Raw genomic sequence first — 25,203 nt, forward strand, 5'->3', positions numbered from 1 at the left:
CCTGGAGAATTAGTATTTAAAATAATGCTAAACCCCCTGGGTGAGGGGGCTCTTCTACAAATGAAACTTTACCCTGGAAGTGAGAACAATGTAACCTAAAAATTATATCCTCATATTACTTTGAATAAAATAATTTAAAAAATAATGCTAAGGAATTTTTGGTAATATTCTAATTAGTTGGAATAAATATCTAGCAATTTCATGTAGTGTTGTCTTGGGATATTTTAATATTCCACTGATCTTTCAGTATTATTATAGGAAAAACTTGCAGTGAACCCCATTTGTTTTGTTAATTGTTTATGATTCTGCTCCTTCTAACTGGTTTTTATTTTTATTTTTTTTGAGACAGAGTCTCATTATGCTGCCCTCGGTAGAGTGCCATGGTATCACTCACATGGTGTTGAGGTCACAGCAACCTCAAACTCTTGGGCTTAAGTGATTCTTTTGCCTCAGCCTCCCAAGTAGCTGGGACTATAGGTGCCTGCCACAATGCCCAGCTATTTTTATGTTGCTGTTGTGATTGTTGATTTTAGCTGGCTCGGGCTGGGTTCAAACCCACCAGCCGCGATGTATGTGGCCAGTGCCCTACCCACTGAGCTCCAAGGCGCTGCCTGGTTTTTATTTTTTTAATCGTGAAGACTGTATCTTCCGCTGGGTGTGGTGGTTCATACCTATAATCCTAGCATTCCAGGAAGCCGAGGTGGGAGGATCACTTGAGCTCAGGAGTTCAAGACCAGCCTGAGCAAGAGTGAGACACCGCGTATCTCCGAAAAATGGAAAAAATTAGCTGGGCATGGTAGTGGGCACCTGTAGTCCCAGCTACTCAGGAAGTTGAGGCAGAAGGATCACTTCAGCCCAGCGATTGGAAGTGGCAGTGAGTTTTGATGGTGCCACTGCATTCTAACCCAGGCAACAGAGTGAGACTCTGTCCCCCCCCCAAATAAATAAATAAATAAATAAAAATAAATATAAATACATCTCCAATATGGTTAAGTAGAGGAAAGGGTTAGATGAGGGCATTATGATGCATACTACCTACATTTAAATGGTTGTTTTCATTTTTTCCCTATGACCCAAGAGAAGATTATTAAGCATGAAATATTACCCTATGGAAGACCCAGAATTCTCCAAAAAGGAGACAACATCTGTCTCCTTTATCAACACCGGTTTGTGAGTGGATACAGCGAGGACTTCCTAATGCCCCTTTGGACATCCTACACTGTCAGCAGAAATGCAAGTATTTGTCACCTCTTTAGCTACCTGTGACTGTTTCAGGTTATCAGGAAGCAAAACAGTGAAAGCATAGTTTCTCACCATTAATCTTGGCCCCATAATAAGCTCCCAGATTAGAGGAATTCTGACACAGAGTCAAAAAAATTTAGTTCTAGCTTTACAAATAAGAAGGCATTTGAGACTCAGGGCAGATTTCTTCTCTAAAATTAGGGGTATAAATGATCCTCTCTTATCTTTTCCACTAAGTTCTAATATTTTATGATTCTGATTTATGATGTCATGAAATCAGTTACAGTTATTCATTTCTCAGTACATAGCTGTGTGAGCACAGATCTATCCCTCAGCTACCGAATCTAAGGGGGTCCTCACTGATGAAGAAAACCCTCAGAATTCAGTAACATCTCTGCATAGAGCACCCACACAAAGACCCCACCCCAAACCAGGGATACCCCAGAACCTTCCCCCTTTCCACCACCAGGACAGGAAGAGTCTGGTCTCCAAAGAAGTATCGCAGAAGAGAACTAGCCTCCCCCCATAGTCATAGCTCCCAGGTGCTGCAGGAGAAAGAGGAGTGGCGAAGGAGATAGTTTTTCAAAGGAAAAAGGGAGGAGATGAGATTTAGATCTTATATGGAATTGAAATTTTAAACCAGACTGACCAGATTTTCAGAAACCAAAATGACCGGCTAGCTTATAGGATACCCTTAGGAAATGGAAAAAGGAATTTCAGAGAGTATAGTTGAGGTTACCAGTTGGATTTAAACAATAACTGTTGTTAATACTCTGTGAAGTTACTAAATAAAAAGACAGGGACAGGCGTATGTATCTGTAATTTCTATGTTGAAAAAATATGTATACACATCATCACATATTTCTGTAAAGTTCCTTGAACTTTGATTTTAATTTTGGAGGATGGCCTTTAAATGCTTTTTTTTTTTTTAGCTTGATATTGTATTAATAATATACAGCAGTCTACATAATGTTTTCTTGGCACCAAGTCCTATTTATTACTGTTTAATACCTTAATAATGGTGTTCTTTGACTTCCTTGGAATTTTCAGTTTTCTTAGACAATTAAAGCTACATGAATTGACACTCATCACCATAGTGGAGGTTTTTACATGGCTCTTCAGTAGCTTTTCTCTCTTCCCCCAGCAACTTTTGGCTTCATATTCGTGGATGGAAGATAGACTTAAATCTCAAAAACTGAGCTTTTTATTATATAAAAGGCTAAAATTGTGTGGATAAAAACATGATAAACCAACGTATCACTGCAGAATACAAAAGTCTTTGCACATACGAATCTCAAGCCCTTTCTTTACTATTGGAAAGAATTTTTACAATTCAGTCAGAAAAAAAGATGAGTATACCCGTAGGAAAGGGGTGCGGAGGACACGAACAGACAACCAGAGCTTCATGATGTCCTGATACAGCTCCCCTTTATTGACAAAGCAATTTCCTTCTCGTCTCTATGCCTGACCCCTGATGGTTCTTGTTACTTTGTTCTTCAGGACACCTTCTCTACAGAAGACATTTCCAATTGTCTCTACCAGGACTTTCGAGTTTCTCTTAGTCCTGTCCATAAATGTTCATTTTATAAAAACAACGCCAGAGTGAGTTATGGATTCCTTGCCCCACCACGTAAGTGTCTTCCTCACCCAATCCCTTTTTCTTATCCTTTCTTGTTTGTAAATCCATCATCCATTATGAGACAATGTATTACCTTCACTGATGAAAATTGATATATCACCTTTCTTGGTGTTTATTTAATGATGAAAATGGTGAATTTGAAATATATAACTATCAGGGAGAAATGTTAATCGTCTAATGAGTGAATGTTATTAAACTTTTTCTTTGGAGAGTAGTTGATTTAGTGCAGATACTCGAGGGAGAACACTCTTTACCTTTCTTTTCTGCATTTCTTTTAAGCAGAATTTGAGGAAACCCCATGAAATTAGAAGGCCATGTCAGGGTTCTTAGGAAGGAGATGTTACTTTGTTGTTTAAAAAGACAATGTGATGTGTCAGAGAAGTAAATAAAGGTTGAGCCCAAAGTCTGCTTGCTTTCTCACTGTTACAGAGCCTCCAGGGAATGATCTTTTTGAATCTAACCATTCTATTTTTAAAGTGGCAAATTTGTATGTTAATGAGAAGACATTTTGGGGCCAGCCTGAAAAGGCAAAATTCATAAGGCTCCAGGTGCTCAGATGCCCTCAGCATCCAGTTCAGTCCCCAGAGTAAGTGTCTGAAGTCAGAACTTGGCCATTGCATTATAAAAATAGACCAGGTCCAAGCCTCAAATTCACACAAAGCAGCCTTTTATGGCATTTGGAGGCCGACACCTTGTGATGTTTGTTCTGGATAGTAGGTGTTGTTCTGAAGCCAGATATTCTCTTTTTCCTTTTCACTATGAAAAAGTTTAAGGAAAGAAGATTTTCTACACAATGCATGTTAGTTGAAATAAGGCACATACGATAAATATGTGTAATTGGGGGCTCTTCTTAATAAAGAAGTTTTTGTTTCTTTGATGAATTCATTTTGAAATGAAAAGACTTAATTTTTTTTTTTTTTTTTTTAAGACTTGATCAAACACATTACATTCTCCCTTGACTCAGTACCTAGGAAAGTTTTACAGGTTTCAGATGATACTCAGCTAATTTTGTAAAATTCTCCCTCCACCCTCCCATATGAAAAACGATAATTTGTAATGTTATCTCTGAACAATGAGAAAAGTTTTTCTGTTCCTTTCTTTGTAGGACTAAGTAAAAATTCAAGTCAAATATATTCTGAAGCTTTGCTTTTTACTAACATAGTACCAATGTACCCGAGTTTTCAAGGTAAAATGTTTTAACTTTCTATTTTATAATTTTAATGAATTTCTGTACGTATGGGAATAATTCACATGTAATAGACTTAATGGTCTAAATTAAATGGATAAATACCCAATGCATTCTTAAAGATTTGTTTATACTTTGAATACTAATACACAAAAAACTGAAATATTAGAATTATTATATATTCCAATATCTATTTTGCTGTGTATTGAAAGGTTTATAAACATTTTTGGTGAAAAGTATATGATTTTCTTTTTAAAATTATCTAGCTACTACAGCCTACTAGCACATAAAATAACTTTCAGTCTATTCTCCTATTTAACTATTTGGAAGTTCTTGATAGTTGTTTTGTTTTTAAAATGAATAGATTTCACATCATCATTAACTATTGGAGCATTTGACTCATAGAAAAATAAGTATATAATTATATTTAAATTGATGTTTAGAATATCAAAATATGAACATATAAGGAGATTTTTACTCCAATTTGCACTCAGAATACTTGTGAATATTTCAAAGGGAATTCAGATATTAATAGTAAATCTGAATAATGTACCTTGTGTTTGTGATGTTGTTATGCTTAATAAAGCTGTGTGATCCCATGTTTGTCATAATTGTCACATTGTTCAGGGATGCCTGAAATAGAATTGGATTCAGCCCTACTCTAGCAGTCCTTCCAAAGGCCGAAGTTGAACAAAGGATTTTTGGCCTCACCCAAAGACTAAAGCCAAACTTGACTTTATCTCTAATTGTTACTGAGGCTGATTTTGAATCATGCTGTTAATTTATTTCACCTGACAGCACGGTACCTTCTTTTGAAACTGCATTGTCGTCCTTCTTATTTCAGTTATATGGCACTATTTTCATGACACCTTACTGCGGAGGTACGCAAAGGAAAGAAATGGTGTCAATGTTGTCAGCGGTCCTGTATTTGACTTTGATTATGATGGACTTTATGATTCGTCAAAGACTCTGAGGCAGTAAGAACATATTTCATTACTCTTAAAAATAGTTATTGAGCTAGGCATGGTTGTGCACACCTATAATCCCACCTCAGGATATCTGAAGTAGGAGGTTTACTTAAACTCGGGCATTCGAGGCCAGCCTGGTCAACATAGCAAGAACCCATATCAAAAAATATGTATGTCAGCTATCAAATGGGACCCCCATGCAGTTGAGTCAGCAGAACATTTCTTATCCAGTACTATTTATTTATGTGCATGACATTTTTGACTACAGCGGAAGCCTCTTGAGATACCTGATTAATTTGGATGTTTTGCTAAATGTTCAGTGAAGTATTCTTTTTTAGGTAAAAGAAATAGTGTTTCACCCCCCATTCAGTTCAGTTGATTAATCCTTGAGCTCAGTTTAAACGCTAAAACTCATGTTTAAGGTCTCTAGGTGGCTAATTATTAAAATGCTGTTTTATTTTACTGTCAGTCAGGTGAAGGACTAGATGGTGTGGCTACAGATACCCTGAGTCTAGGAATGAGAAGGGTTCAAAACCTACAGTGTTTCAAGTCTGGTAGCCTTTAGGCAAATGTCGTGGCTCCATCTCTGGCTGGAGGAGAATAATTGAGTGACCATCTCAAGGAAACTATCAGTGGTGCTGTTTTTGTAACAGGAGAGAGGGAAAGAGGGAGAACATTTTAGAAAATGGTTGGTCATTATTAAAACAATATTTATGAGTTTTTTGGAAGCAATTTTGCTATCAAGAGTAAAAGAAAAAGACGAAAGACTCCACCGAGATTCAGCCCTTCCCCAGAACATTCCCGCTCTCCAAGGCTGACTTAGATATATGAGATTTACACACATATATCTGAGAGCACATCTGTTTGTAAATTGCAATTTTTAAATTTTTATTACTATATCCCCTGAGGTGCTGCCTTACAGGGTAAAACACTAGAGTGGGTAAAGGAGAACTTCGTATGCATCCTACATATAGCTTCAGTTAGAGCCCTCTTTTGAAATCTGTTTTATATATTATGATTCCATATAAGATCATTATTTGAAAACAATGACTCCACTACTATAAGTTTTGAAAGATGCTGAAAAACAAACACAGATTTAAAATCAAAAGTAGGAGAATGATAGTAAAGTAAAGCTGCTTGGGAAGTCTTTGATAATATGCTACAATATGAAAAGAAAATTAAGTTATTAGGATAGGAGAAAATATCCAATTAAAACAAAGAAGAATCCACATGTCCTCTCAGGAGGAATGAGAATCACACATTTCTAACCTGTTCGCTCTGTGCTTGCTATTTGTTCACAATGGCATAGAATTTAAAAGGCAATAAGTAATGATTTAGATTAGAATTTTGGTCATAGGTGTTCAAAAACGATATTTTCTCTAGTGTCTTAATTCCAGTGTCTTTAGGTAAAATTTCAAAGAATTTCAGAGTTCAAAACATTTCTATAGAAAATAAAAATAATTCAGACTGTCGTTTATCTGTCTTCTAATTATTACTCTCAATGTAGAGGAGGATGTTGAAGGATTATGATTGCTAACTTGTTATAATACATTTAATTATTTCTCTGAATTTGCTTTTGAGATATCTTGTATTAAAGCCTTACTCTACTGAAATGTTCATGAAAAGGAAGATATTTCTTTTTTTTAAGTAAATATTGACATATTTTTCAGAAACATCAAAATTATCCGTAGTCAAGAAATTATGATTCCAACTCACTTCTTCATCGTGCTAACAAGTTGTAAAAATAAATCCCAGGTTCCCTTGCACTGTGAAAACTTAGATCCCTTAGCTTTCATCTTGCCTCACAGGGCTGACAACAGGGAGGGCTGTGCGGTAAGTAGTCTTTGTATGTTTATCTTATATATTGAAAGTACAAACACCTGTATCTTTGGACATGTAACTTATATCTCTCATTACTATGGGAGAAAACACAACTTTTGAATATTCATGGACTATGGAATTACAGGGTAGTATTCATTTAAATATTTAAGATCATATCTTTGGAGAAGACTATCCTTGTCTATAAAGATACTATAAATCAGATCAAAATCAAATTTGTACAGCTTGGCCATGGAATTCTAGACTTATTTGAAGGGTGAATTTTCTCTTGTTTTAAAACTGTATTTACCATTCCAAACGTATCAGCACTGTTATAAAAATTGTGGTTAAACAACATTTCAAAGGAATTTTCTGTATGTCATTTTATTATAAAAGTCTTATTCTACTGTTATTCCAGAGATTGTTTGGAAACAATTGTTTTATAGTATCTTATTTGCTCAGAATTTTAAACATACAAATTATAGAGTTGAATATCAAAACTATATAAAATGTTCGCAGTTTTTAAGTTTTTCCTTATCATGAGCCAAAATGTCTTTCTTTCAGAGTACTTCCCACATTTCCTATTTTTATTTTCCATTGAAGTTACACAAATAAGTCTAGACCTGAGTTGGCAATAAGATTTACCTTTCATACCAGTCCCAACGGATGGGTGGATATCTGGATTTCTGTGGTCAAAAGGATCTTGAGATCAAGTGGGAATTCAACAGGAAAGAGTGCTGCATTTCTTCATTCATTCAATACTTCTTTGAGCCAGCTATTCATTCCTTTAATAAATATTTGTTGTCAGATGCTCTAGGTACTGAGGGCACAGCAGTGAACAAAACTGTGATCCCTGCTGTGGGCTTGGGAGAGGAATACAGTGACTCATTTGCTGTCCTTGATGGTAGTGTTTCTGTGTTCTGTGACAAACTTTCAGAATTATTTGACTTTCTCATAGAACACATTTCTCACTAAGTTAATTTTCCTTATTCTTCAGAATCGAATATAGAATAGCAGAAGTTTATCTGGTTGGATGCCTGATAAATATCTAACTGCTAAAAGGTCAATATTCGGGGGCACTGTTGGATTATACCAACTATTCCCTTCTTCATTCTTTGAGAGATTAAGTTGTCACTAGATTTATCAATTAGAATTGGGTCCGCAGCAAATAATAGTAACCCCATTGGAGTGGTTTAAGAAAATCAGGGGTTCTTCCTCCTTATTAGGGTTAGGGTTTGCTTTGGGTCAGTGGCACCATTAGGGAGACATACCTTTCCTGTCTTTCTGTTCTATCACTCTTAGCATGTGGCTTTGTCCCACATGGGCTAAAGGTGTCTTCTGCTTCTTTAGAAATCCTTTCTCAATTTGATCCCCTCCCCCCAAGTAAAAGGGCAGCTACAGCCTTATGCTTTTGTCTCATTGACCAAAAGAATGTTTGTTAAGTGTTAGTAGTCAGGCACTGAGTTCCTTTTCCCGCTCTACCATTCCAAATGCTATTATGTTTCCAAATGTTTCCTCTTACATGAAAACATTTTATCAAATTCTACAATGGCAATGTGCCTAGAAGATGCTAAATATTGGACTTGAACAAGAGAGAGGACTAGTGTAAGGTTTATCATATATATTTATTGATTCCTTTGGTTTCAGCTCTGAAGTAGTAAAGATATTACCCTGAGAGAACAGATTTCATGCATGTATTTTTTATCCTTTCCTGTGAATGTCGGAGAAGATGGCGGTTACCCAGTAGTCAAGCAGTCCACTGAGTCAGTGCTATTCCCCTTAGAGCCAAAAGATTGTCTCCAAGGATTGCTGCAGGGAGAGGGGCTGAGTATTAGGTAGTGGGTGGTTGGAGGCTTACATAAAAATAGAGATTGTTGGTCTGTTCCTTTATGTGAAAAGTCTATATTTATCATTTTTGACTAATAATGTCCCAAGAATATATGAACCTTTATTGAAGGATGTCTTTAAAGTACAATCATAGCCCGCCAACTGGTAGATGCTTTCTATATCCGATCTCTAATGGCCATTTCAGAAAAACTCATACAAACACATAGATGTATGATTTCCATCTTTGTGACCTGCTTCAGCTACCATCCCTGCTTCCATGTTCCAAATATCTGCCGTTTATTTTCTTCTCTCTTATCTCCTAAGACTAACTCTTTTTACCAGAAATGAAGTTCCCCTAACCCATTCTTCATGAAACTGGTAGATAACACATTCTTATAAGAACTAGTACTTGTATAGTATATTTGTACACAGCATTGCATTTGTTCCTCAGAATTACCCCATGACGGGTAAGGAACTCAAGACTCACACGTTAAATAACTTGCCTTAGTTTTCCTGATAGGACAGTTGTGGAACCAGGACTCAATCCAGACTTCTTTATTTTAATTACCATATTCTTTCTACCATGCCATTAGGTTTCTGTTTTCCAATATTTATTTTAACCCTGCACTGTTGAAGTTTCTTGCACCTATGCAATGCATAACCGGGTATACTTTCTTTTTCCCAAATGTGATACACCTACATTAAACAATCATGCCTACTATCAATTACAGAGTGAAGTTCTCAAGAGTGGGGATTATCACTAACAAGTTTTGGAGTTTCTGCTACTTCAAAGCCAAAATGTCATGAATGATGGAGAGATTAAGAGCTTACAGAAGTGAACTGTCTATATTCTCTGGTGATTTTTGTTTTTTATTTCTCCTCTTCTTAGTATGGGAAGCATGATTCCTTATGGATTGAAGAGTTACTTATGTTACACAGAGCACGGATCAGAGATGTTGAACTTATCACTGGACTCAGCTTCTATCAAGAAAGAAAAGAGCCAGTTACAGACATTTTAAAGTTGAAAACACATTTGCCAACATTTAGCCAAGAAGAGTAATGTTGTTTATTCTAAAAATACCACGAATCTTTTTGAGAGAACCTTATATTTTTTACAGTCCTCTATCCACGCTATTGCGTTGTTTGGGAAACGTCAACCAGAGTTAGAATGGAATCCTCTGTGATACGGACATCTCAGGGAAACTTGTGGAATCTGCATGACAGTAGGAGGGTGTCCTATTGAATCTTGCACGTATTTGAATGTGTAAGAATTGTATACATTGTTCAAGTTTTGAGGAATAAAGACAGACCATACGTAAAAGTGCTTTTCTACTTCTCTTAAGTGAGAAGTACCTGTGAATGTTGTCTGGGCACCAGAATTTTGAATCTTATTGGAAGCAAGCTTGATGACATTGACAAACACTAGGCTAATTACTGGGATTGGGATAGCCCATGTTACATTATGATTTTTATAAAATTTAAAAGTGGTTCTGTATTCCTATTAACTTGGAGTTTCATTTCTTATTGTTTTAATCAAAAAAAAATTAAGAGAAGTAAAAATATTTCTGAAGCAATTTCTACCTTTTCTGTATGCCCCCTTAAAAGCCAAATATTAATCTCGTGGGTTTTTTTTTTAATTGAGATTAGATTTCTTCAGATTTAATGATTTAAACAAGTTAAACTTTGAGGGAAGATCTGTGAGTTGAGTATACCTATGTAGTAAAAAATCTTACTTGACAATTGTACCAAAAAAAAAAAAAAAAGAAAAGAAAAAGAAAGAAAAATATTCCCATCCTGTTGAAAATGGTCTTAAAAGTATTTCTTGTAAACTATTAAAATTGTGTCTCATTTTAGTAAAACTTCAGAGAAATTGTTAGCACACATGAGGCATTTTTTCATTGGGATGATAAGAAAATTTCTCACTGTGCACAAGAATGAACCTGCCAGCAGCAGAGCTATTCTATATTGTGTGGTTCATTTTGAAGTTTCATAGATTTGAAGAGAATATGTCACTAATCTCTTCATATGTTCTTGGTGGACATGATAGATGACACAATGAACTTGACTTTCCCACTGTGTTGACTATACCTTTTTGTTCCTACCTGTGAACCTTCAAAGGCTACATTAACTTTTAGCCTCTGGGTCCAGTGGTGGTATAAGATTAGTACACCAAGATGTCCTTCATATGATCACTCTTCAACAGCCAAAGGGCCAACCACAAAGACCTTCAAATAATACAATTTGCATTGAAAAGTATTTAATTGCTTAAATAGTTTCCTTGGTTTTTGTTTTAGCCCCACAGTTTCCTGAGGCTCTGTATAAACATTTTTCAGTCATTTTTCTCTCTGTTGTTCAATTGGGTAATTTCTGCCTTCAAGTTCCCTGATTTTCTTCCTCTGTCACATCCATTCTGCTATTGAGCCCATTCATTGATTTTTATATTTTAGTTATTGTCTTTTTTATTTCTAAGATTTCCACTTGGTTCTTCTTTATATCTTCTATTTGTTAAGAATTTTTACCTCTTTGCTGAGAGTCTCTGGTTTTTCATTTGTTTCAAGTGTATTTGTCATTGCTTGTTGAAGCATTTTTATGATGGCTGCTGTATAATCCTTATCAGATAATACCAATATCTGTCATGTCAGTGTTTGCCTCTATTGATGGTCTCTTTCTTATTCAAAAAGAATTTCCTGCTTCTTGATATGATGAATGATTTTTAATTGAAACCTGGATGTTTTAGGTATTATTAGACTATGGAACTTATGAAGTATTTAATTTAAACCTTTTGCTTTAGCTAACTCTCTCTGATATCACCCTAGCAGGGGAATTGGGGGCATTGCCTTATTATTTTCAGGTGTGACTAGGAGTCCAGATTCCCACTCAATCTCTATTGACACTTGGGATGTGAGGGGCCTTTTGTTACTTCTAGGCAGGGTGGGAATTTAGCTGGCTGTTAGGCATCCATTGCTACCTCCCTGGCTGGGATGTGAAGGACCTTTTCATGTTCTCTGTGATCTCCATTGATGCTATGGGACAGGGCTGACCAGAAAGGCTTCATTGTCACCAGGTGACGATGAAATTCCCAGTTCTCCATTCAGCCTTCTCTAGCAGGGGAGTCAGGTACCTCTTTATAGCCTGGTAAGGGTGGATATCTAGGTCCCTCATCATTCAGCCTTTGCTAATGTGGGTAGGGTCATGTTTTTTTCCATGGTGTTTTCTTGGGATAAGGTAATTTTTGCTCTTGCTAGTCTACCCATTTTCTGTTCATTTGGCTAGAGAAAGAACAGGGCTCTCTTGGAGCTTTCTTTTTTTTTTTTTTTTTTTTTTTTTGCCTGTACTCATTGACATTTCCAGGTTACAAATTTCTTCAGTGCCAAGTGTGAGATACATGAGTTAAAAAGAAAACTCAGGGAATTCTTCATAATGTTACTGGGATTCCCCAACGTTCCTAGCCTATCTACTTTATCCTCCATTCAAAGTTTTCCTATGTTTGTTTTATATAGGTTTTTCATCTGTATGTAAAGGAGGCTATCTACTCCATCTTTGTCAGAGTATCTTACTGATTTTTATATATTCTTCAAAATGTTTAGACCTGTGACTGACTCTACTAAAAGCATCTCAGCAGAGCTTAAATGGATAGATAACCATTACCTTTGCTAGGCAACAAGAAAAGAAAGAAGAATAAGTTACAATCCTGACAGTCTTGGAAAAGAGGCAACAGAAGTGTAAATGATCCCTAAAGAGTGGTAGATGTTATAATGAAGCCATGGGCAGGTGCCAAGGGAATGAAGGAGACACTGGGTGCTTCTTGGCCGTATCAGCCTTGACTTCCCTGCTGTTGGGCTAAGACTTGAAGGATAAGTTAGAGCTCTTGAGGAGGATAAAGAAGAGGCACTCTGACATTCCTTGGGTGGATACATTTTTGTCATTTTCCTGATATTTTCTATAAGCGTCACCCTGACCAACTTATGATATACAACTGCTTTATTTTCCTTACTATGTAAATTCTATGCTGATTCTTGAAAGATCGTCCACATCTGCTCCTACTTTGCTTTTCTTCTGTTGCTCTTACACAGTATTCCTTTTATCTTTTTTTTTTTCCTTGAAGGAGACCCCTCCTTTCACTATTTAATCAGTTTAAAACATGTGACTCAACTCCACTCCTCCAATTTGAATGGTCAAACCACATGATTGCATGTGGATATGTTTTCATCCTATTTTGATCAATAAAGGCTATTTTTTGCTTTTCAAATGCAAAGTGAAACCTTTATTTACCCTGAATTTTACTGCCATGACTTAAGTCAGTACTTCTTGGTCCATAGAGAACGTCACAGCTAGTTAATTCAGTCATGGCAGAACAAAAATCCTGGCAGAATTTAAATCTATTTTTAAGAATCAGAGAAAAGAAGATGAATTTCAGGGAGAAGAAGCCACATGTTCATTTTCCAGCAGAGGAAGTATATAGAGTCTAAGGATTGTTAGGCCGGTTGTCCAGGTCCTATTTGAAAGATAAGATGGGTACATCACCCTCTCCTCCAGGCACATCACCCTCTCCTCCAGGCACATCACCCTCTCCTCCAGGCACATCACCCTCTCTTCCAGGAATATATCTTCCACTATCCTGCCCTGTACTGTGTTTATCTATCATAATGGGCATTTGAACTTTGAAACTGAAAGTGGTGATTGCATTTCATGCTGTAGCTATCACGGGAATTTGGCGAGTGAGTGCTTTGATAAATACTGAGTAAAACTGTACTATGGCCACAGCCCAAGAGTATCTCCCCTGGTTTTTAGCCAGTGTAAATATTTTAAGAGAGAGGGGGGTGAAAAAAAAATCCTCTGCAGACTATAAGTGACTCAGCTAAGGAATGTATATTTACAAATAAAACATACATAGAATCTTGGCTGCTTTCATATGTGGCTTGTTGGGGGCAGGGCAGGAGAATGAGAGGGGGTGCTTCTCCACGTATACGATACTGGGTCCAAGGGAGTCCAAAGTTTGTTGACAATTAACCATAGCTGTATGACTGTAAGGAGAAAAAAAAAAGTCCAAAGTTCACTTCAGGTTCATAGAGTAAACATTTGTGATCCATGACCCAAATCCCTATTTTTGGTATTTTAATTATATTTAATCAAACTTCCAGATAAAACCAAGTGATAGGCATATATATATATATATATATATTCCTCTAGAGTTTAGAATGTTCTGAAATCAGAATTTGTAACTTTCATAGATTCTTTCAGTGTGAAAGTTTTATATTTATCCTCTCCATTATAGATAGTGATTGAAGAAAAAAATGTTTGCTAGAAATGGTATCCATATCAGATCTTTAGATACATAAAATATGTCTTAGTCTGCTAGGAATGGAAGAATCTCTGGAGTAGGTATGTAGAGGAGCCAGAGATTATCACCAACCCTTCCACTCTGCCACCATCTCATTTAGCTCTGAGTGGGCTCTTTGGCTGGATCTAGAAACCAGATTGGGAGCAGGGAGATTAACAAGTGAAGTGGAAAGCATATAGATTTTATTAGTGTTACTTGTACAGGGGGATCTCCACATGCAAAAGAAATGAAAACCCAAGAAAGGGCCAAAGCAAGATGAGTTTATACTTTTTAAAAAGACAGAACTATAAATTTGGGAAGAAATGACAAGACCAAGGTGTTCTGGCAAAGTCACTAGGAGATATATAGGAAGGTCTAAACTGTATGGAAGATAAAGGCTACTTGGATAAGTATTTAGGTCCATGCTGGTAATGAGGGCTATTTTCTTGCCCCGGGACAGGGAAGGTATCCCTCTCAGCAGAATCTCTGATGACTTGCTGCATGCAGGAAGGGACAGGTCAGCTAGCCTTTTCTAACACTAAAATTTCTCCATGTTTTCAACTTGAAATAACATACCTGTTGGGGGTTGAGGGTCCTGGTTTCCTGAACCCAGTTGACCTGGTTCAGTTACTCGGCTGAGCTAAAAAGTTGAGTGGAGACAAGGTAGGAATCAGAAGCAAAAGAGGGTGGAAACTGAAAATAAAACCGGAGCAGCACACGCAGCGTGAATAGAAAGCAACAGTGACCTGCACAAGTTTCAGTATAATGACCAGAAATTGAAGAACAAAGAGAAAGCTTAGAACAACTTCCAAGGAGTTAGAAGTGGGTACCTTTCAAGAAGGAGAAGAGGCGAGAGAGATGGAGACATAAGGCCCTGCAGAGGTGTAAATACCCTCTTTCTCTCCATTTGAAATTGGTTACAACTCTTCCACTGGCCTCTCTGAACCTCCAGGAATCATTGCCCTTTTCTATTGGTCATTGACTAATTGACTATTTTTCTATTGGTCATTGGTCACCTAGGTTACCTCATGCCCACATTCTTTTCTCTGTTTTTGGTGAGAGTTGTTGAGTGGTGAATGTTCTTATGCGCCCTGCAGACTTCCTTGTTCCTAGGCCAGGCTTTCCTCCCAACCCCCTTGAAGCCCCTTACTTTATGTCCCTTCTCAATACCAATAAAACATATTTTGGGATGGCAGGTCTTTTACTCCTTCCACTATTGTACCCATGGGATGCCAAAAGGGAGCAACATAATAGGAGCCTCTTTCACCCCATCCCAGTGCTGTTATTTTAAATGTAATTTTGTACTTTCCCATAACTTAACAATTTAAGGGACAATCATAGTATTTTAATAAAAGCTAATACTTTCATGTGTAATTTATTTTTAATTTCATCATATGTCAAATTTGGAACTCAGAATGTACAACAATTTTCATAAAATAGTGATACAAAACAATTTAATAAATGTACGGGAGATAAAATTTTTACATCCCTTGCTAATTTTGCCTCACAATGTCTAGGTAGTTTTCACTATCAAAAAACTTTTATATGATACTTGCCTGGCAGGAGAGATACCATGATCATAAAGGTGGTTTACCCAGGGCGAGGCTTATCCATTGCACTCTGAATGTACTGACCCCTGTAATTTCCCCAAATGTGGGAAACTCGACTGCATAATTTGTGGTAGTGGGGTACAGTGCTCATACTTTCCCCTGGATTAAAAAAAATAAATAAATAAACTTTATTGGCCATGCCTATAATCCTAGCACTCTGGCAGACTGAAGTGAATGGATTGCCTGAGCTCACGGTTTTTGAGACCAGCCTGAGCTAGAGTGAGACCCCATCTCTAAAAATAGATGGGCATGTGGTGGGCACCTGTAGTCCCAGCTACTTGGGAGTCTGAGGCAAGAGAACTGCTTGAGCCCAAGAGTTTGAGGTTGCTGTGAGCTATGATATCACTGCACTCTACCTAGGATGACAAAGTGAGTCTGTCTCCAAAACCATACTAAACCAAACCAAACCAAAACAGAACAAAACAAAAATCTTTTATGCCCATACTGGGATGGCATTGAACTGGGCGTGACATAAAGAAAATAAAACTGGAGTTACTAAAAACTTGAAAGGTTTTTTTTTTTTTTTTTGGAGGGAGGGGTTGTTGATGAATTCATTTATTTGGAATTATGTTTTCCCAAATTTCAGATTGTATATGGACCATTTTAAAATTTAAAATCAAATATCAGAGAAATAGTTATTTTGAATTATTTCAGAAATATACAAAATTATAGACTATCACAGACATACGTGTCCTTATGTCAACATATAAAACATTTCATATGCAATTGAAATATTCTTATTTTTGGGGAGACAGGGTCTCCCCCTGTTAGCCAGACAAGAGTACAGTGATGTCAGCAAAGCTCACTGCAACTTCAAACTTCTGGGCTCAAGTGATCCTCCTGCCTCGGCCTCCCAAGTAGCAGACACTATAGGTGCATATTGCCACACCTGGCTAATTTTTTATTTCTTGTTCAGGCTCATCTTGAACTCTTGGCCTCAAGTAATCCCCCTGCTTCAGCCTTCTAGAGTGCTAGGATTACAGGCTGAGGCACTAAGCCTCGCCTGAAACACACTCGGAAGTCTTCTCTGACTGCATCTACCTCCTTTTTCAGAGGTAACCATTATGCAGAATTTGGGTTTTACATTTTTAAGACATATGTCTATACTTTTATTACATATATATCTCTAAGTGAAATAATTGTATTTTTGTGGTATACTTTTACTTCTAAATACCCGACTACCTCCTGGAAAAGGAGGAAGAAAGAAACCTGAGGAGAACAAGGACAGATTCACATCTCAGCCGTGGGATGTGCCACGTTGCACCTTGTCATGGGCACGCTCTTTAAAAGGTTTTTTAAAAAGGCTAAAATTTGTTTAGTCCAGTTAATAAATCTCATGGTTCAACTTTTCAGTTCTTAAAATCTCAGATGATACCTATAATTTGGAGGGTTCTATTATAAAATATGTTATATCTTGACATAATTTTATTGGTCTGTTTTGAAGTATTACTTGTGTTAAGGTCCAAAGAAAAACAAGGCAATAAATCTGTGCTTTTGTTTGTGCACTTGTTTGAAAGATGTCACTGCTATCTTAATAGCACACTTGGAGACACCAGCAATGGAGTAGATTTGACCAAGTAAGAGGGGACAGTAGACTCTGTGTCATGGTGTCAAAGATTAGGGGTAAGTTGGGGAAGAGGACAGGTGGGATGCCTGTACCCTGTGCTGGCTTATCAACATTTTACCTTTATGACCAGATCCAGCTGAAGGCTGAGTCCTTATGACCTCCATCCTTATGACCTTCTCTACCAGGTGATGAGACGCCTCCTTAGAGACAACAGCACATACCCCCAGCCTTGTTCTCCTTAGGTAGTTGCAGATGTGTAATGCAACTTACTCTCCCATAACCTGCATGCAGCGTTCTTAAGATGGCATTGTGACCTACTAAGAAGTTGTATCCAGACCCCAGACTCTAAATCCAAATGCATGGCTTTGTGTTTACAATGTTTGCAATTAAAGACAGTCTTTGCAATTACAAAATGAAATAAAATAACCTCAGTGTGTTGTGGTTAGAAGTATAAGGGAACTGCTAGCTGCTACTTAGAGCATCCAGGGACCTGGCAGGATCTTCTGCAGAGAACACAAACCCCCTAAGGAAATAAGGAAGTCCAAAGAAGCCGCACTATTGAAACATTTCCCAGCCTGTTATCCTCTGAGAGAAAGGAAAAATAGCCGAGGGCAGCCTGTGCTTTGTGAAGTATGCAAACTTTATGAGGCCCAGAGAAACAGAATATGGGATATCCCTTGAGCCCCCATGCCCAAGGGCAATTGTTTAATGGCCTGTTTTTTGTTTTTTTTTTCCCTGATTTTCTGCCTTATCCCTAATCTTGTTCCTGGAATTTGTGATACAGGGAACCAATGTATAATCATAATTTAATGTTATTGTAATGTAACTTCTTGGTAAACAACTTAGGAAATGTCTTTTCTTTTGTAACTGCCACTAATGGGAACATATATTCAGGGCAACTTCAATCTATGCTCCCAGGTCACAGTCATCGAACTTGGCCCAAATAAACTCTCTACTTAGATTAATTTTGTGTCAGTTTCTTCTTTTAGCTTACATGCTGTATCCTTTGAGCTTCTTCCTGAAAACCATAACCGTTATGTGATTTATGCATCCAGTGTGCTGTCTCATAAGCTCTACAGATCAATACTATGGGATGTTTTTCAGTGGCTATAACTTGCCTTTGGCATTTAGCATACAGGGTTGGACAATTAAGTTTGCAAACTCATCCTAGAAAAAGTGCTACAGACCTTATTGCTGAATATCACTACGGTCACCTTTGAAGCCCTCCCCGTAGGAAGCTGTGGACCAATGCCGGTCCACCCTTCAAAGCACTTTTTCAAGGATGACTTCAAGAATTCAATTGTCAGACCTCAAGTATGACAGCTCTGATGGCCATTCCAGAAAAAGAGCTCCAAAATTGCTTTCAAGAGTGGACCAGGCACTGGATAGGTGCATAAGTTCCCAAGTAGAAGGTGAATATAGTGATATTCAATGAGGTATGCTGCACTTTTTCTAGGATGAGTTCATGAATGTAATTGTCAGACCTGCTAGATTCCTTTTCATTTGTTGATTGTCATCTCTCCAAAGTCATCTGTTACTGAGAACAGGAAACATCTTTTTTTTTTTTTGAGACAGAACCTCAAGCTGTCCCCTGGGTAGAGTACCGTGGCATCACAACTCACAGCAACCTCCAACTCCTGGGCTCAAGCAAGTCTCCTGCCTCCGCCTCCCAAGTAGCTGGGACCACAGGCGCCTGCCACAATGCCTGGCTATTTTTTGGTTGCAGCTGTCATTGTTGCTTGGCAGGCCCAGGCTGGATTCGAACCTGCCACCTTATGTGTATGTGGCTGGCGCCTTAGCCACTTGAGCCACAGGCACTGAGCCAAGAACAGGAAACGTCTTCATAGCTTTTTCTAACATAGTGCTTGGCATATAAGAATTACTCAATAAAAAACGTTCAGATGAGTGAAAACCAATGGGACAGATAAAGATAGATGAGGAATTACAAGTTATAGACATGTAGCCAGAGGATAATCACATGGAAATTAATTATTTTTACCTCCTTAATGCCTCCAGGGAATTTTTTTTTCATGTGATTTTTATCAGGAAGTTTTTTTAGAAATCTTCCCAGTGCAAATGACAGAATTTTAAAAAAATAATTAAATATAATAATTTTTTTTTGAGATACACTCAGAATTGTCTCAATGACTCCATCCAGTAGAAGTCTGTTGGCTTATGAGCTGACAAAGGACTTTTCAGAATTTTTACATCTTCAATGAAAACTTCTCTACAAACAACATAGAGTTTCTCCAGCAACAAGTTGCCGTCATAAACATTCACTGACAAAGGTGGAGATGCGGGGAAGTGTTCTTGGTAATCATGTCTATCAAGTCCAGCTCATCTTTGGAGTTTTCAGGAAATTTTCATGCATTTTACCAAAGAAGAAAGACATTTTTACATCTTTCCCTCCTATCATTGCAATTTGGAATAATGGACTGGCCTTGGCAAAGATACTAGTGAAATAAGCAGTGTTAGCGGTAACTAAAATCATCCCATTCACCAGGTGTCAAGTGCAAAGTTGACAGTAAAACTGAAACAGGAGACATAGATTTTCATAGACCCAATGAATCAATAATACTGTGATAACCAAGACATCTCTGAAAATAGATCAAATATGATAATAATTATAGGAACAGATACCAATCACGGGGCTTATTTTGTTCTAGACAATGTCCTAAATATGCAGAGAGTGCCAAAAGAATGTATACACATTTTAAGAAAGGAAAAAAAAAAGCTACTACAATTATAATACTGAAGTCACATTTGACTTATACAATTGCCAGAGGTTATTAATAAATATGTTATACATAAAGTACAAAAAAAATTAGACACATTTTAAGAAAGGAAAAGACTGTATTAAAATTGTGATATTCAATATATACCAATAACAAAAGATGAATACAAGTCATGTCGAGCACTTCTTATAATTACAGAAGTCAAATATGACTTGAGTATTACAAATTTAATATAGCTTTTTTCCTTTCTCAAAATGTGTATATCTTTTTGGGGGCACCCTCTGTATTTTCTCAACAACTTTGTAGTGTGAAAATATTAATCCTAACTCAGGCTAGTGACCTAACCCTAACTTGGGCTAGTGACCTAATCCTAACTCAGACTAGTGACCTAGTGAGAATTTGAACTCAGGTCTTGGCAAAGCTCAAACATTTAATATGTAAATAGTATATTATGTTGTCTTCTTAGCACGTTGAAAAGGTTCAAATTCCTTCAAGTTCTTCCCCATCATTAGTTGCTGTCTAATCCAGTTATTTAAATAGATTTATTGATAGTATATTAATAGCATGAAATATCACCAATAGAAAAGTGTCCTTTAAAACAAAATCAAAAGAATTATCTCTTAAATGAGAAAGGAGCAAAAGTATGGTTTAAGATAGTCATAGGAAACAAATATAAAGAGCTAATAAAATAAACAATGAACATGTTTTAGCTCATTAATAAATAAAAGACATACAAATGACATGTTTTGTGCTTACCACGTGGGAAAATATTAGAAAGATTCGGATGCCAGTGGTGTGAAGGTAAAATCAGAGGCAGTCATACTTTGGGGACGTCTTGTGGCTCAAGATGCTGTGATATATCTGAGGGCAATTTGATAAGTGTGCTCCAAAAGTATAAAACTTATCCATTAATTGACTCCTATACATGTCTGTCCTGTACATGTCAGTTCTTCAAATTTATTCTGAAAAAACCACTGTAAAATTTTATGAAAATGCAAAGTAATGTTTTATTTATCTTATTGACTCTTGTTAGAGAAATGATCATATAGCCTATTAAATAACAGAATATTGAAAAAGAAATTGACGATTATCTAAATTTACTAAAGCTAAAACTTCACAATATATTAATTGGAAGCAATAGCTTTTAAAGCAGCATAAGATAATATGCCCATTTTGGAAAACAGAAAAATAGAGTCCCTTTTCCTCCTCTCTTCCCTCCTCTCTCTTTCTCTATTTCCTTATCTGTCCTCTCGTTCTCTCTGGAAGTCAATGTTCTAAAAATGTTGGCAGTAATTATATTTGAGTGGTGGAGTTTGGGGTGATTCTTACTTTCTTGTTCTCTTTATAATGCATTACTTTCGTGTTCTGTAAAAGAATTATCAGTAAAATTCATTTAGGCAAAAAAGTCTTTAATTGACTTAAATTATCTCAAATGTCTTCACCTATATCTGTTTATGTGATAATAAATGTTGAAGCAGCAAAAAGTATCCAGTACCTAACAGTACTAGGTGCAGTGTACAAGTTAGGAAGTGATGCTCCCTTATCACTTGTATTGCTATTTGACTTAGAGGTTAACACAATTCCGAAAGGCTTACTCTGGCTTGAATTCTATACTGTACAAGACATTTGTTTTTTATCATCTTCCTTTCCACTTTCAAGTGTTCCTCTGTCCACATCTGCCTGCCTTCCCTCCATTCCCTCACGGAGGGAGTGTGTCTCTTTTTTCTCAGATACGATGCCCCTCACTTCTTACAGGGCTATGTTTCCCTAATTAACAACTCTTCTATCTCACACACTCATCTGTGATTACTCCCCCTGTCCTCCTTCCATCTCTCTGCTTGAATATATACACTTGTTACACTTGTCTTTTCATTTTTCTAAGACTTTACCCTGCTCCCCGTGTCTCTCTCTCTCAGCTTCTCCTTTCACTACAGGACAAGTAAGTAGTTTATGTTTTCTGACTCTTTCCTCACTAACCTCTCCCTTTTGTGGGAGAAAACTTTAAAAGATTGGGTTTTTTTCTTTTTTGAGACAGGATCTCACTGTTACCCAGCTAAGGGGGAGTGGTGTCATCATAGCTCTCTGCAACCCCAAACTCCTGGGCTCAAGAGATCCTCTTGCTTCCTCCACAGCCATCTGATTTTTTTTTTTTTTAATGGAGATGAGATATGGCTATGTTGCCCAGGTTGATCTCCAACTCTTGGCCTCAAGTAATCCTCCTGCCCTGGCCTCCCAAAATGCTGGGATTATAGATGTGAACCACTATGCCCAGTTTAACAGTTTGGTTTCTGACCAACTTGTGGTGATAATGATGGTAAAGATGATGGTGGTGATGATGAAATTAGTCATAGTGATAATGGTGATGATTGTTATCATAATAATGGTGATGATAATGATGATGGTGGCAATGGTGGTGGTTGTAGTGACCACCTCCCATAGCCTCTCCTTCAAAAAAAAAAATAACAGTGACTTCCTAATTGATAGATTTGTTATTTTTAATTTGGAAATTAAGATAAATACAGTAAAGTATAAGAAGGAAAATTGCCGCCAACCACACAGCCTACCACTGTTAACATTCTGTCTTCTCCTTTAGCTTCCTGATTCTTAATCTTTTTTCTTTTATGTTTTTAATCACTGGGATTATCTCAAAGTACCTCTATGTTCCTGATTCCATGTTTCTATATTAGTATTTTTTGGAGCTTGCCATGCCCTCTTTTAAGATCTCCTATTGTTTCATCACATCTTCAGTGAACTTCTTTTTATTTATTTGGCTCCTGTAGGTATTAACTTGTTGTGTAATGGGAAGCATTTCTTTGGTTTCTTCTCATTCTTTGGTGTTCTTTGGTATTTTCTTCTAGGCAGAGTTGATGAAACAAGACTTTCCTACTTCTCTTCCTCTCTCCCTTCATTTCTTTCATCCTTCCCTACATCTTCTCTTCTTTCTCTTTTTTTAATATTACAATATATTTGCTGAATTTAATGCCATTCTTTTTTTTTATCTCATCCATGACTGAATTGTTTTTACTCTGAGGTGAACAGGTGACCATCTTCCAATTGTGTCTTTTTTTTGTTTGTGTCTTCCTTTAACCTATCATGTCAGGGAGGGACATTTTGGGCCCTGTCCACTTTCCTGAAGCCCAAAGGAAAGGTAGGGCTAAGAAAAAAGATCGATAGAGGTTGTCTGCAGACTTTCCATGATATTGGAAAGTCATACAAAGTCTCTTTTCATCTGCGGTATAAGCAGTTCTTGTGATACTCCTGGACTTTGGCTCATTTCCCCAGTTTTTACATACCCAGAAGATGCACCATCTCAGTCAATCCTCTCTTACTAGTTTTATTTCTAAAGTGGTTTCCACTATGTTCCACATTTCGTCATTGTAGATTTTTTTGCTTTTCCATCCCGTATGTCCCTTTGTGATGTGACTTTGCTGTTTCCCCCATCAACAAGTGGAATCTGTTTCCCCATCCCTTGCACGAGGGCTATGCTCGTGACTTGCTTTGGCCAGTAGAACATGGCAGAAGTGACATTTCGCAACTTATATGAGGCTGTCCTTATAAGGCCTTGCATCTTCTGCTTCAGGCTAAAAAAAAAAAAAAAAAAATGCTCCTACCAACGTGTAATGGGGAGTCCAGGGTGAGATAGTAGAGAGGTAGTAGAGAGGCTCGAGTAGATAGTAGATGAGATAATGATGAGATAGTAGAGAGGCTCAAGCTCCAAGACAGCACCAAGGTCCCATCTGAGACAGTAAGGTCTTCTTATGCCCTCCAGGCCCAGTAGAGCTGCCAGGACCGCAGCTGTGTGAATGGTCCCAGCTGAGAACATCAGAAGAACCCCCAGCTGAGCAAGCACAGCCATGGAATTATGGGAAATTATAAATCATTCTCTAAGCTACTTAGGCTAAGTGTGGTTTTTATGTAACAATATCCAGTGGGACAAATATGGGCACCTGAGACATGGTATTACATATAAGCACAACTAAAAATGAGAATCATTGGCTTTGGGACCAAGCCATGGGCAGAGGCTGAAAAATGCTAAAAGGACTTAGCATGTCTTGAAGGCTTAAGAAAGCGCATGTTATGTAGTGTTGGTATTATTCATAATCTATCTCCCGTAGTAACTTGGAAAATAGATACCTAATGAGCCAGAGACTCTGACTAAGGAGATTTTCAGGCAGAAGTTGTCAGTGGCAGTTGGCTTTGTTATTTGTATATATTAAAACATTGAAAGAGAGTGATGAACTAAACAGAGAATCATAATTGAAAAGAAATGCAGATACCTGAATACTTTACACATCCAAAGCAAGACACTGGAGGCTAAAAGACTTCTGAGTGGATATGTCTTTCTAGGCTACAGCAATCTCCAAAAAGATTCACAGAAAACCCAAAGGTTTAGAGAGAATGGTGTCAAATTGTACTGAAAGACACAGAGATAGTTAAAAAGAGGCTTCTGGAACCTCAAATTTATACAAGCAGTAAGCTGAGAAAGTTTTCAGTTGCAAATGTGGGTCATTTTTCAATAAAAGGAAAAAAAAAAAGCATGTGCCTTTGAGAGGATAGGACCAAGAGCTGAGGATAAAATAGGTGGTTAGGACCCCACCCCCAGGAAGCCCAGTGGACCCTCATCAAGGGCTGTCCCTGCCCTTGAATGATGAGGAAGGAGCAGCTAGTCCCAGCTAGATTTCAGAATTGCTATGAACCAATGACTGCTCTGAGATGCCCATTCTTCCTTTGTGGGCAGGGGTGTCCATTTTGAGTGATCTGTCCTAATCTCACTGTTGTATGAGGGGTGTATGGGTGGAAGTGGACTTGCTCAAGGATATTTTGAGAGATGTCATACCTGAGTACCTACACGTAGGGAGTCTTATTTGCACTCAGACCTAATGTAGGTCATGGTCCTTGAGTCTGATGCAATGACTGGGTAAGAGTTTAGGGGGTTTGTGAAGGGAGTGAATGTATTTTGCCTGTGGGAGGATGTAAAATATTGTGGCCAGAGAGCAGACTGTGGAAGACTGTTTGCAAAAATTCCCACATGAGCCCCTTTGCACTATTATTTTTCGATTACCCCATTAAGAGGTGAAGTCTATTTCTCTGCCCCTTAAATCTGGATTTATCTCGTGACTCAGTTTTGTTTTGTTTTTATTTTTTAATTTTAATTTAATTTAATTTTTTTTGAGACAGCGTCTCACTTTGTTCCCATTGGTAGAGTGCTGTGTCGTCATAGCTCACAGTAATCTCAAACTTTTGGGCTGATGCGTTTCTCTTGCCTCAGCCTCCTGAGTAGCTGGGACTAT

General features: G+C 37.4%; 1 protein-coding gene and 1 non-coding gene across 2 annotated transcripts in view; both read left to right on the plus strand.

The window, feature by feature from the left end:
* ENPP1 (ectonucleotide pyrophosphatase/phosphodiesterase 1) overlaps positions 1 to 10,001 on the plus strand; it is a 70,819-nt gene extending 60,818 nt beyond the window's left edge. The window contains exons 20-25 of the mRNA XM_003781674.3: positions 1,079 to 1,233; positions 2,743 to 2,872; positions 3,987 to 4,067; positions 4,912 to 5,044; positions 6,706 to 6,868; positions 9,570 to 10,001. Coding sequence (XP_003781722.1) covers positions 1,079 to 1,233; positions 2,743 to 2,872; positions 3,987 to 4,067; positions 4,912 to 5,044; positions 6,706 to 6,868; positions 9,570 to 9,740 — 833 coding nt within the window. The 3' untranslated portion in view covers positions 9,741 to 10,001. The remainder of the gene's footprint in view (positions 1 to 1,078; positions 1,234 to 2,742; positions 2,873 to 3,986; positions 4,068 to 4,911; positions 5,045 to 6,705; positions 6,869 to 9,569) is intronic.
* Positions 10,002 to 15,548: 5,547 nt separating this feature from the next.
* Positions 15,549 to 15,712, plus strand: LOC111725762. The gene has a single exon (XR_002773745.1). It is a non-coding gene; the product is annotated as a U1 spliceosomal RNA (small nuclear RNA).
* Positions 15,713 to 25,203: the final 9,491 nt, after the last annotated feature.

Source organism: Otolemur garnettii, unplaced genomic scaffold (assembly GCF_000181295.1).
Source record: "Otolemur garnettii isolate 467f Iridium unplaced genomic scaffold, OtoGar3 scaffold00002, whole genome shotgun sequence".
Lineage (NCBI taxonomy): Eukaryota > Metazoa > Chordata > Mammalia > Primates > Galagidae > Otolemur > Otolemur garnettii.